The sequence below is a fragment of the Narcine bancroftii genome, chromosome 10, assembly GCF_036971445.1.
Source record: "Narcine bancroftii isolate sNarBan1 chromosome 10, sNarBan1.hap1, whole genome shotgun sequence".
In the NCBI taxonomy this organism is placed as follows: Eukaryota; Metazoa; Chordata; class Chondrichthyes; order Torpediniformes; family Narcinidae; genus Narcine; species Narcine bancroftii.
Genome location: NC_091478.1, coordinates 42,878,907 through 42,892,925, shown reverse-complemented (window position 1 = coordinate 42,892,925; position 14,019 = coordinate 42,878,907). Strand labels below are relative to the sequence as shown.

Genomic DNA, 14,019 nt, shown 5'->3' with positions numbered 1-14,019 from the left:
TTCCAACCACAGTGACCACAATTCAATTTTGCTTTGACAACTATAAAGTATATTGAGATGATTTGAGGATGTAAAAGGCACCAAGTCTTTCTTCTTTGGTTGATCGATGGAAATCTTCCAAAGCCAAAATGACAAACTTCAAGCGGATTTTCAAAGCATTAACAGTCTTCTGGCCAGTTCTTAGCATATATTGCCATATGTACACCATATATTAGAGCAAATTAGCAACACCATTTGATCTTCTTCTGAAAAGGTTGACAATCTTAAACAAGTAAATGCCACACCAGCTCAGTGAATTATTTCTGGTTATATTTACATTGTCAGGGTTTACACACGTGGAAATTTTTCAACAAATGCATTTGTACAATGCAGTCAGGTATCTGGTTTGTGTAAGATCAAGCACACAAGCCATGGTGTTGTATTTCTGAGGACAACTTACACCAACAGGAACCCACGATAGTTTTGAAACAAAATGTGAAACTCCTGGACTTTGCATAATTGTTTGTCATAAGAGACAGATTTGCAACATCATCCAAGTGTTATTCCACAAGGTAGTAGGGTCTGTGATGGGGACAGGCTGGTAAAATGTTATCTTCCTCCACCCCAGATCAAGGCCTATATACAGTATCTTACAAGTTGCGTTGTCACTATTTCTAAACAGCTGTAAATTATAGAGATAAGCCTTGCCTATTGATAGAGTGAAATGCTCTTCGACTTAAAGCTGCACTTCATTCAAACTTAAAGCTGCCAAGAGGTTCAGGAAGACTTTCTTTTGAATGACCATTTTTTTTGCAATTGTCAACTCTAACATTGATACTGTAAGATATCATTTGCAGTAATAAAAAGGCTTTTTATACAGAGCATGAATTCTGAGTTTGAAAGCAAGCTGTACAAACTTGCAATTGCTTTATTGGTCCAACTATTTCTTTGTTCTCCATTTTGTGTGGTTCTCTTCCTCATTACCGTAACTATAACTTGATTGCCTTCAATTTTAAAACAATTTCCATCTCTTTTCTCTTTTGACTCTTCTTTCAAGATCACTGCAAATTTTCAAAAATGAATTGTTTGATAGCTGTTTTGCCTCCAAAAAATGCACGTGATTTGTTTCTGGTAGCTCAAGGGGCTTTTCAGATAACTCAAAGAGCATCATCGAAGATCCAATGTGAGGAATGGAAATAGCATGAGAGGATTGTGCAAACACACTGAATAATCAGAGACAATCAAGGAACCCACCCCCCAAATAACAAATGCATTGTGTCGATTGGCAGTGTAATAGGAGTAATAACAAGACTCACCGCCACCCCCCCCACCCCGAATCTTTCCACCACCCACAGGGGGGGCTGCGGCGCCCACTTTTGGAATCACTACTCTATCTGCTGGGGTCGAGTGGATTCGCAAGCGTTCTGGAGAAACTCACCAGCTCACTCAGCATCTATAGGAAGTAATGGGTAACCAATATTTTGGGCCCAAAACGTTGGTTACCCTTTACTTCCTATAGATGTTGTATGACCTGCTGAATTTCTCCGGCACATTTGTGCAATTTACCAGCATTGGCCCGAGTACCCCAGGCCCTATGATTATGTAGCTAGAGACATGTATCTATGTTTCCTCTTGCTGCCACCAATTTTACCTGCCACTGTTAGGGGGGGGTGAGTGGAGTGATTAGTGTTGGGAGGAAAGACTGCTGAAGAGTTGGTCACTAGATCAACTTATCAAGGTCATCATACAGGGAATTTGGTCACTGGGAGCCCTTTGAAAACCCTGTGGGGAATTTGAAATGTTCTCCACTGTATTGTAGAAGAATTTTGTGAGGACAGAATGGGTTTTTTCTTTCCTTGGGAGTATCTCAGTGGACAAAAGCAGTTGAATGTTGCAAGATAAAGCCATTAATATAAATTTCTATGGTAATACTGCATCTGAAATGTTAACCATCAGCAAAGATGCCGAAACACATTCAAGATTTAATATTCAAGAATACAGTCTGCCGTCTGCACAAGGGAGGGGAGTGATAAAGTACAGTTCACTTATCCATTCCTATCATTATGCAAATGTATCTTTTGTTTGTATATAAAAAAAGCTATTAAAACAAAATTTCAATCTAATCACCTGAATAGCAATTAGAAACCAAAGAAGAATTAGTAACACATTATACTTGCAATACAAAATTTTCCTATCAACTATGGAGCAGTAGAATTTCAGGGCTTAATTCACATGTGCAAGATGGAAACAGTAAAATAAATAAGAAAAAGGTAGATAAAATCAGGTGTGTTCAGAAATTGGGCATCTAAGAGCTTTCAAAGAAGAGCATGTATATGTTCACTATAGACATAAAACTCCCATTGTTAGTCTTTAAGTCATGATGTGATTTGTTTTGCAAGGTTAATGGAGTTGTGATCCAATGGTTTTAAATTTATGTTCTATATTTAAGGTTGACACTTCTTTAACAGGGACTTACTAATACACCTAAAGTTTAAAAAAAAACTTTGAGACTACATTACTCAGGTAGCTAATACTCAGCATTATTACAAATTTTGGTCACAAGTAAAAATACTTGCAAAACTGAAGAATTAGAAATGTCACAAAAATATTCCTCACTTGCTACCTTACAAATGCTATGAAATAAATAACTGAGGTAAGTATTTCTTGTTTCAGGAAGTCTTCCTTTTGAAATGCATTGTTTTCAAGAATAACCATCTGAAAAGTGTCCTTCGGAACTGGTCGTGTAACCTCTTGTGGCATCTGCAATGTCCACATATACCTAAGGTGTCATCTTAGAACATTTTCCTTTCACCCATTGGAGGCATCCTTTTGATCCCAGTGACATTTTGCAAAGCTTCTGGTCTTCATGACAAAGTGTTTTCCTGTGCTTGAATTCCCTGCAAAGGAAAGTATATAGATCACTCAATACTCAGAATTTCACAATATGTAACATTATCATTCACCATAATATTTAGTCTATTATATATAAACACCTATAATATAGTAAAAATGACATCAAAGAAAGTCTATCAGACCAAGGAATATTAGGATAAGTAATCAACTCAAGCAAATCAAGGAACTGAAGACTCTCAGAGTCTGAAATGTAATTCATTAAAAGTTTCCAAGAAGAACTCACCATGAACCAATTAAGGATGAGGCTATATCCTGCTTTGTGTTTTAGGCAAGGTTAATTGGTAATGTTAAAGTAAGAGATGTGATTTGTAACATGCTAGAATTTTTCTATGTTATAACGCCTTACCCAATTCCAATTGGGGTGGCACAGTTTGCTTAGCAGTTTGCGCAATGTCTTTACAACACCAGCAATCGAGACTTGGGTTCAAATCCCACGCTATCTATAAGGAGTTTGTATGTTTTCCCCGTGTCTGCATGGGTTTTCTCCGGGGCTCCGATTTCCTCCCACTATTCAAAACAAACTGGGGGTTGTAGGTTAATTGGATGTAAATTTGGAGGCACAGACTTGTGGGCTGAAATGGCCTGTTACTGTGCTGTATGTTTAAATTAAAAATTTTAATTTTTAAAAAATTAAAAAACTAGAGCCTTAACTATAACCAATTGCATACCAAGGATCAGAAGACTGAATTTAATTAACAAATTAGACTATAACAAACAAACACCAAGACAAAAATTCCAAAGGAACTCCATTTTATCTATCACTAACTAAAAATAAATTTAGGATTGATTGAAACTAAGAGTGTATTTTAAAACTGTGAGAATAGTAAACATTAGGATTTTGAAATTTAATGCATCAAAGGGAAATTTAAAAAATGCTAAAAGAGGTAAAAAAAAATGGAGACCGAATTGGCAGATAAGATTTTTAAAAATTGAACTGAAGATGAAGAGTCAACAGAAGTCCCTTTAAGTAGGATGCATGAGAAAGTATAAGGAGAAGTAAGGCTGGGATATTGCACAACTTTGTATTTGCCTTGACAGCGACAGACAAAGAAGAAAACAAAAATAAGGGCTACAAAGTCCTGAATAAAAGGAGCAATTTCAAATAAGTAACATAAAGAAGTTAGTCTGGATGATCAAATTAAGAGGACCGAAAACTAACAAATTCCCTGAACAGGATGGCCTTAATCATAATGTTCCAAAATAAACAATGAATACATATGACATAATTATAAAATGCCGAAGATTCTGTAACAACCCCATGAATTGGAAAATAATAAACCATGATGCATGGTAGCAGCAGTGAAAAAAAGGAATCACATACCAGTTAACCTAACATCAATCATCAGAAAATGTAAAATTACAAATGGGCATAAGATATGATGACAATATTAATGAAAAGAAAATTGTGCTTTTTATTTTTAATTGATTTTTGTTCAACAAGGATGTATTTGATAGGTAGCTGAAGATGGATCAGTCAGATACCCCTTTTACAGAGATCCCACTAAATTGGTGTGTCAACGACTTGTCTTTAAAGCCAGGTCAGGTCGGGTCGGATCGGAGCGTTCACACTGAAACAAGACAGTTCAGTACATAGGGACCAGGCAAAAGGAGGTGGGACCTGCAACATTACAGCATTGGCGCCCTGGGAAGGAGAGTAGGCTTTTTACACAGGGCCCGATGCGTTTCACATCAGCTTGGAGTGGAAGTACATGGATGAAAATGACCCCCACCCCCTCAACCCGGTTTTGTCACATTCACACAGGTAATTGAAGTGGTTAAAAGGCAGTTCATTACCATCTTTCAAGGGCAGTATAAAAGGGCCTAGACATTCAGCATGGAAACAGGCACTTCAGCACCCAACCCCCACGTCGGCCATCAATCACCCCATCATTTATTCTCCCCACAGTCTCACCTCCCTCCAGATACACACTAGCCTACACATTAGGAACAATTACTAGTTATCAAATAATCCACCATCTCAGGTGCCTTTGGGATGAGGGAGAAATCTACAACACTGGAGGAAACCCTTGCAGTAACACAAAGAGAACATGCAGACAGCACGCCCAAGGTCAGGACTGCACCCAAGTCTCTGGCGCAGTGAGGAAGTAGATCTACAAGCAGTGCAACAGCGACACCCCGCAGATGTGCTATATCTGGATCTTTAAACAACATCTGATCAGGCACTATGAATGGTTACTAAACGAGAATCCAAAGATTCTCAATTTAACATCTATGATCATGTATTGACTCCCCATCCTGACAATCTTTGACAGGAACAAAATTGAGGGTCTTGTCTGGCTGCCTCGTTGGGTGGTATGGTAGATGCAAAGCATCAGACTGGAAGTCGATACAGAGGGTCATTAAAACAACTGAAAGGATCACTGGGGTCTCTCCTTCCTCTATAGACAACATTTACTGAGAGCACTGTCAAAATAGCACTCAAGGAATTATCAAAGACTCTTTCAATCCAGCACACTGTATGTTCAATCCACTATCAATAAAAAGGTAGCATAGGAGCATCAAAATCAGGACTGCCAGACTGAGACTGATGAACAAAGAACATTGAACATTACAGCACAGTGCAGGCCCTTCACCCCACAATGTTGTGACAACCCATATATTCCTACCTTTAAGAAAACCCTCCCTACCTCATAAACCTCTATTTTTCTTTCATCCATGTGCCTGTTGATGTCTCTTAAATGCCCCAATTGTTGCAGCCTCCACCACCCCTGGCAATGCATTCCAGGCACCCATCACTGTCTGTGTTAAAAAAAAACTTACCCCTGATGTCTCCCCTAAACTTTCCTCCCTTCACTTTGTGCAGATGTCCTCTGGAGTTTGCTACTCCCACATTGGGGAAAAAGGTACTGACTGCCTACCTTATCAATGCCTCTCATAATCTTAAAAAAAGTCACATTTCATCTTTGGCCCAAAGAGAAAAAACCCTAGCTCTGCTAATTTGTCTCAGACATTTTTTCCAATCCAGGCAGCATACTGGTAAATCTCCTCTGCACCCTCTCCATAAATTCCACATTTTTCCTGCAATGAGTTGACCAGAATGAACACAATATTCCAAGAGTTGTTTCACCAGAGATTTAGAGATGCAACATTACCTGACAACTCCTGAACTCAGTCACCTGACAAACAAAGCCTAGCATGCTATAGGCAGCCTTAACTATCCTACCAACATGTGCAACTTGAAAGATCTATGGATTTGGACCCCAAGAGTCCTTTTCTATCACACTTTTAAGTTTGCCTTCAAGTTTGACCATCCAACAATTTAAATTAAGCAGATCAACAAGGCAGGGATGTCCACTATCTCCCTCACTGTTCGCATTAGCTATAGAACCACTAGCAGAACTGATAAGAACAGAAAACAAAATACGAGGGATAAAATAAAAGAGAAGGAATATAAAATCAATCTATTTGCAGATGACGTTATAATAAACTTAACAGAACCAGAAATATCAATAAAAGAATTACTTAAGAAATTGAAGGAATATGGAGAAGTATCGGGATACAAGATCAACACAAATAAAAGTGAAGCAATGCCAATTAATAATGCGGATTTCACAAAGTTTAAGAAAGAATCACCATTTAGATGGCAAACACAAGCAATTCGATACCTAGGTATACAACTAGATAATAATCTCGGCCATCTATATAAACTAAATTATCAGCCATTAATGAAAAAATTACAAGACGACTTAGAGCACTGGAAAGACTTACCACTAACACTGATAGGAAGAATAAACTGTATTAAAATTAACATCTTCCCAAGGATACAATACCTATTTCAATCATTACCAATTCACCTAACAGAGAAATTCTTCAAGGAGCTAAAGAAAATAATAAGGAAATTCTTATGGAAAGGGGGGAAACCGAGGATAGCACTAGATAAATTAACAGAATGGTACAAACGAGGAGGCTTACAACTAACAAACTTTAAGAATTATTATAGAGCAGCACAATTAAGATACCTATCAGATTTTTATCAAACAAGGGAAAAACCAGATTGGACCAGATTAGAGCTAGATAAAATAGGGGAGAAGATACCTGAACATATACTATATAAGTGGGATGAAAAATTGGTGCAACGTAGGAATTCACCAGTATTGCACCATCTGCTCAACATTTGGAAGAAGATTCACGTAGAAAGGAATAAAATAAATTATCAACTACCAAAATTAATATTGACACAAAATCAACTAATCCCTTTCACAATAGATAATCTTTCCTTCAGAGAATGGGAGAGAAAAGGGATCAAAAGAATAGAAAATTGTTTTTTGGGAAATAAATTATTATCTTTTGAACAAATGAAAGACAAATATAATACAACTCACGATACAAGGTTTGCATACCACCAACTGAAAACCTACTTGAAGGACAAATTGGGAAACAGTCTGAGGTTACCAGAAGGAAGAAATTTTGAATATGTGATTACAGACACAATGATAATTAAAAGATTTATAACAAACATGTACATCAAACTGCAAGAAAAGGAGAACGAGGAAACAAACTGTAAACCTAAACAAAAATGGGAACAAGATCTAAACATAAAGATAAAGAATGAAACATGGGAAAAGCTATGCTCCGGAACTATGAGAAATACAATAAACACGAGGTTACGCATGATACAATATAATTGGTTACACAGGCTATAAGTTAAATAAATGGGACCCAACAGTATCAGATAGATGTTTTCGCTGTAAAAAGGAAATGGGAACAACAATACATGCAATTTGGACATGTGAGAAAGTGAAAAAATTTTGGGAAAATCTAAACCAGATATGAAATAAAATCACAAAAAGCAACATACCAAAAAACCCAGAGATCTTCCTTCTAAGTAATACAAGAAATAAAGAATTTGGACTCGATTTGGATGGAGCACAAAAAAGATTTATTATGATAGCCCCAGCTGTAGCAAAAAATGTATTATGTCAACCTGGAAATTAGAAGACAACTTGAGAATACAACAATGGTACATAGAAATAAATAAATGTATTCCATTTGAAAAAATAACATATAATTTAAGAAATAACATCACAATATTCGAACAAATATGGGAACCATACATGAAATACAATAGAGAAATCCTACCATGGACCTCCACCACCTAAAATGACAGAAGGAGAAGACAACGAAATGAACTGACCCAGTATGTAAAAGTAAAAGACAAAAATTGATTGTTTATTTTTATTAAGTGACGACATTGTTTAACGGGTTTAATTTATCTTATAGATTGAACTTTGAATAAATGGGAAGGGGGGGGAGAGGGAGGGAGGGAAAGGAGGGGAGAAAAAGGGGAGAAAATGACCCTCTTTACTATCTTCTTCAGCATGATGCTGAAACAAGCCAATAAAGACCTCAACAATGAAGACAGTGTTTACATCCGGTACCGCACGGATGGCAGTCTCTTCAATCTGAGGCGCCTGCAAGCTCACACCAAGACACAAGAGCAACTTGTCCGTGAACTACTCTTTGCAGACGATGCCGCTTTAATGCTGTCAACAACACCTCCAACCTTCATATCATCTGCAAACTTACTGATCCATCACTCTTCTTCTTCATCCAGGTCATTTATTTACAAAAGCAGGGGTCGAATGCCTTCCTAAAATTCGTTTAAATCACATCTACCACCCTACCCTCAATTTCTTTCGTCACCTCCTCAAAAAACTCAATTAGGATCGTGTGACACGTCCTTCCCCTCACAAACCCATGCTGACTATCCGTGAGAAGATTGTACTTCTCTAAATACTCGCAAATCTTTTAAGAATCCTCTCCAATAGTTTGCTCACCACTGATGTTGGACTCATTGGTCTATAATACCCAGGAATCTCTAGTCATCCTCTGTTCTTCACATAAGCATGGAATGCCTTAGGGTTTTCCTTAATCGTAATTGATATTGAGTAATGAGGAAATGGCCGAGACATTGAACAAATATTTTGTGTCAGTCTTCATGGTGGAAGGCACGGCCAGCATGCCAAAGAGTGGTGATAGGGATGCGAATGTAGATGAGGGCCTCAATAAAATAATTGTCACAAAAGATATAGTGATGAGCAAAATAATGGGACTGAAAACAGACAAATCCCCTGGTCCTGATGGGATGCATCCCAGGCTAATGAGGGAAATGGCGGGAGTTATAGTTAATGCGTTGGTAGTCATTTACCTACATTCTCTGGATTCTGGACAGGTCCTGGCAGATAGAAGACAGCAAATGTCACACCACTTTTTAAAAAGGGATGTAGGCAGAAGATGGGTAACTATCAGCCAATTAGCTTAATGTCTGTAGTCAGGAAAATGCTTGAAGCTGTCATTAAGGATAAAATAGTGAGACATTTAGAACAGGCAGATGCAGCATGGATTCAGAAAGGCCATGACTTGTTTGGCAAACTTGCTGGAGTTCTTTGAAGATATAATGGGTGCAGTAGAGAGAGGGAAACAGGTTGATGTTATATATTTGGATTTCCAGAAGGTATTTGATTTGGTACTACTCAAGATACTTATCCATAAGTTACAGATCAATGGAGTCGGGGGAAGTATATCGGCATGGATTGAGGATTGGTTAACTGACAGAAAGCAGAGTCGGGATAAATGGGTGATTTTCTGATTGGCAGACAGCGGTAAGTGGGGGGCCACAGGGGTCGGTGTTGGGCCTGTAGCTGTTCACCGTTTACATTGGTGATTTGGAAGAGGGAAAAGGTCCCTTTTATTTTCATGTAATAATAGCCAAGTTTGCAGATACCAAATTGAGTAGAAAAGTAAATTGTACAGAGGATTTGGAGAGGCTGCAGAAAGATATAGTTAAGTTAGGTGAGTGGGCAAAGGTCAGGCAGATGGAGTACAATGTTAGTAAATGCAAGGTCATCCACTTTGGTAGGAAAAATAGAAGAGCATATTATTATTTAAATGGTGAAACATTCCAGCATACTGTAGTGCAGAAGGACTTGGGAGTGCTTGTGCATGAATTGCAAAAAGTTGGGTCGCAGATCTAACAGGTTATTAAGAAAGCAAATGTTGGCCTTCATCACTAGAGGAATTGATTTCAAGAGCAGGGAGGTCATGTTGCAACTGTATAAGGTACTGGTGAGGCCACACCTGGGGTACTGTGTGCAGTTCTGGTCTCCATACTTGAAGAAGGATAGACTGGCCTTGGAGGCAGTCCAGAGGAGGTTCACCAGGTTGATCCCGGAGTTGAGAGGGGTGACCTACGAGGAGAAACTAAATCGCCTGGGATTATACTCACTTGAATTCAGAAGAATGAGAGATCTTATAGAAACATATAAAATTATGAAAGGGAGAGATAAGAGAGAGGCAGGAAAATTGTTTTCACTGGAAGGTGAGACCAGAACCAGTGGATACAGCCTCAAGATTCAGGGGAGTAGATTTAAGTCTACCCAGGGAAGCAGCTGAGGCCACTTCATTAAATTTATTTAAGGTTCAGTTCGATAGATTTTTACATAAAAAAAGGAACTAAGGGAAATGGAGAAAAAGGTGGAGTTGAGTTAATGATCAGCCATGATCTTATTGACTGGTGGAGCAGGCTCGACGGGTCAGATGGCTGACTCCTCCTCCTATTTCTTATGTTCTCAAAGTCTTTTCATGTCCCCTTCTAGCTGTCCTAAGTCCTTTCTTAAGTTCCTGGATACCACATAATTCTCATGATCCCTTCCTGTTTCCTGCTTTCTAACTTTAATTTATGTTTCCTTCTTCCTCTTAACTAACTGCTTCACCAGTTTTGTCAACCATCTTTTCCCTGACTCAGATGGATAAGCCTATGGCAGTGGTCCCTAAACATCCTCCAATTTACTTCCGTTCTTTTTCCTGAGAATTTATTCTCCATACTTCCTGCCTCATCCCATCACAATTATTCCTTATCCAATTAAACATTTTCCCATTTTATTTGCTTTTATCCTTGTCTTTAGTTATGCTAAAGCTCAGGGAGTTGTGGGCACTACCACTGAAATGGTACCCCACTGAGAGGTTTGTCACCAGACCAGGTTCATTACCCAGTACCAGATCCCAAATGGCCTCTCCTCTCATCAGCTAGTCCACATACTGTGTCAGGAATCCTTCTTGGATACACCTGACAAATTCTGCTTCATTTATCCTTCTTGCAATAAGGAAGTTGAAGTCTCCCATAACAACAACCTGTTTATTTCTGCATCATACTAAAATCTTTCTACTTATCTGTTCCTCAGTGTCCCGTGGGCTAATTGGGGGCCTATAGTCTACTCCCAATTTTCCCTTCCCAATTGTTGCCTTCTTAGTTCTGACTCAGTAGATACTCCCTCTACACCGTTCTCCCTTTCTGTAGCCGCAATACTATCACTGACCAGTAATGCTATTCTCCCCCATACTTTTACCTCCCATCCTAACCTTTTTAAAATATCTAAACCTGGTACCTGCATCGGCCAATCCTGTCCTTGTATCAGCCAAGTCTCTGGACCGGCCACAATATTGTAATTCCACATACTGATCATGCTCCAAGTTCATCTCCTTTATTCCTAATACTCTTTGCATTGAAATGCACACATTTCGAACCAACTGATTACTGTGAAAATCATCCCATCTGTATTTTTTTATTATTGCTGTGATCTTTATGTACTATGCATTGTGTTTTGTGTGTGCCCCATGATCTGGAGAGATGCTGTTTCATCGAGTTGAATATGACGAATCAGGCAATAACAAACTTGAACAAGTTCAGTCAGTAATGGTTAATTGGCTGAAAATGGAACAAGAATAAACTTTGCTTTTGTCAGCTTATTTACAAATAGTGAAATTCTGGGCCTCAGATGTTTACAATATTTATTAATGACTTCGATAGAAGGAACCAGTGTAATGTATATCTGTTTACACAAGAAACAAGCTAGGTCAGAAAGTGACTTCTGAGAATGGTGTGGTATGTCTGCAAAGGGGGAAAATGTACACAAATACAAAATAATTCTGTGTGGCAGGGAAACTGAAACAAAAATGGTGAGAAACTAGTCATCTTAGGTACATAGATCAATCTCTGTTTACACAAGAGAGAGAAAATTAACAGCAGGTCGAAAGATTAGGAAGTCAGTTAATGCAAAGGCATTAAAGTACAGAGGTAGAGCAATATTGAAGCAATTGTATGAGGATTTGAGCAGAGTATACCTGGAGTGCCATATACCATTCTGATCTTCATGTACCTGGAAATGTACATTAGCTTAGAGCTAAAGTAGTTTACGTTATTTATATTGATTCCAGATATGATTGGAATTTTGTACAAGTAAATACTGAGAAGGATGGATCTACGCTGTTGAGGTTTAGACAACCTCATTGAAGAATTCATTACATGAGGAATTGACAGGATAGGGACACTGCTGTTTCCTCTGGCTGGGGAGTCTAAAACTAAAGCTGCAAATTCACAATATGGGACAGACTCTTCATCACTGAAAAGAAATTTGCGTTCAGAATTCTTACCTATTAAATATATTTGAAGCTGAGACTGATAGGGATACAGGAACTGGACCGGAAAGTAGACAAGGTGGAGAATCAGTCATGCTCTTATTTAATGGCTTGGCTGGCACAAAGGAACATATGATCTAATACCGCTCATATTTCTTAATTTCCTCATGTTTAAAAGAACGATATAGTGTCCATGCAGCTAAAAGCCCAAACTAACTTGGTGCAATTAAAGGGAATTCACCATAGTGATTCATTTGATCTAGAGCAGGGCTCCTGCTTTGTGCACAGGGTCACTTTCCAGCATACAGTTTTGTAAATGCACAGGAGGCTACAGAAAATTAATTTGCATGAATGTAACTGCCACTTAAAATTAAAATTGGGTTTTCCTGCTGATTTGAATGATTTTGAGAAAACAATAGAGAGGACACTTTATCTCTCTGGTCTGAAAGGAAATTACAGATTAGATTCAGAAGGTAGATCTATACCTTATATTGACAGAAATAGAAACAATCAAAATTTGAACTTGCTTTTTTCCTTCTGTCTTCAAGCCTACGGTAGTCTGGAGAGTGAAGATCTTCTATGGACTCTGCAATTTGCTTATTTAAGGTTTCTGGTAGAAGGAGTCCTAGAAATCCTCCTGACATTCCAGCAATCCCAAAGACAATAAATGGCATAGATGGATTCAAAGATTTCTGCAAATTAAGAAAACTCAGCTCAGTTTACAATTGAGCACATTGTATTAGGGAAGACAGATGTAGCAACAACTTCAGTTTATATTGTATAGGCACTTGAGTACAGCACAAATATCCCAAGGCGACTCGCAAGAGGATTAACAAATAAAAAACTAACACTGAGCTCCCGTTAAGATGTTATTAAGCCAAATGTAATTAATATAACACTCAAGATCACAGATGCTGTAATACTGTTTCCCAAATTGCTTGGTTCCAGGTTTAAATAGAAAATAATTCTGACAATATTGCTTTTAAAGTGACATTCCTCAAATGTGGAAGAGTTATAAAGATACAATGAATTATTACATCAAAAATCTTTCAATGTAAATTAAGCCTGAGAAGACAGAACAATATTAATTTGCCTGTATGATAAAAACTCAATTAAGATCAGAGGATTTAAAAGCAAGGGAACGAGAGACATTAACTGTTACTCAGAACAAGTGCTGAGCTAATCCTGTGAAATAAAACTGACTGGGATCAGAGATTGCAGTATTTAATGTATTCAATAAAAACAATGTGACAGAGCATATAGAAGTATTTGGGAGATAAAATGGGAAAGGTTTGTTGGAGCAGGTCACACACAAACACTTTAAAATACAGAATTTTTGCAGGAGCTTTTGCAAGAGGGCTCAGTCTTATGATGGACTGTTATTGGCAAAAGGCAAAAAATGTAACAACAGGCAATAGCAGCTTTGTCTGGAAAACAGAACTTGCTGTCTGGAAGGTCACGTGATTTTTGCAGGTAGAGAACAGGAAAAAAAACAGGCTCTGCTCTCAGAGAGGAGGGAGTGGAGGGAGAGAGAGAGAGAGAGAGAGAGAGAGAGAGAGAGAGAGAGAGAGAGAGAGAGAGAGAGAGAGAAACACAGACATTGGTTCCAGGGGGACAAGCTGACAAGCTTTGGCCTGGTCAAAGGAGAGAACTGGTTGTCCAGTTTTTCCCTTGGAATAGGAGAAACAGAAA

The 14,019-nt window shown here is 38.2% G+C and overlaps 1 protein-coding gene across 7 annotated transcripts in view; it reads right to left on the bottom strand.

The window, feature by feature from the left end:
- Positions 1-291: 291 nt before the first annotated feature.
- slc22a15 (solute carrier family 22 member 15) overlaps positions 292-14,019 on the bottom strand; it is a 90,599-nt gene continuing 76,871 nt past the window's right edge. For 3 of the 7 annotated variants that reach the window (XM_069900786.1, XM_069900790.1, XM_069900788.1), the window contains 2 exons: positions 12,855-13,019; positions 2,761-2,876 (listed from right to left, as the gene is read on the bottom strand). In XM_069900786.1, the coding sequence (XP_069756887.1) occupies positions 2,844-2,876; positions 12,855-13,019 (198 nt within the window). In that variant the 3' untranslated portion in view covers positions 2,761-2,843. Of the gene's footprint in view, positions 2,877-12,854; positions 13,020-14,019 lie in introns of those variants that run through there. The other 4 variants (XM_069900787.1, XM_069900791.1, XM_069900794.1 and 1 more) reach the window with 4 other exon arrangements.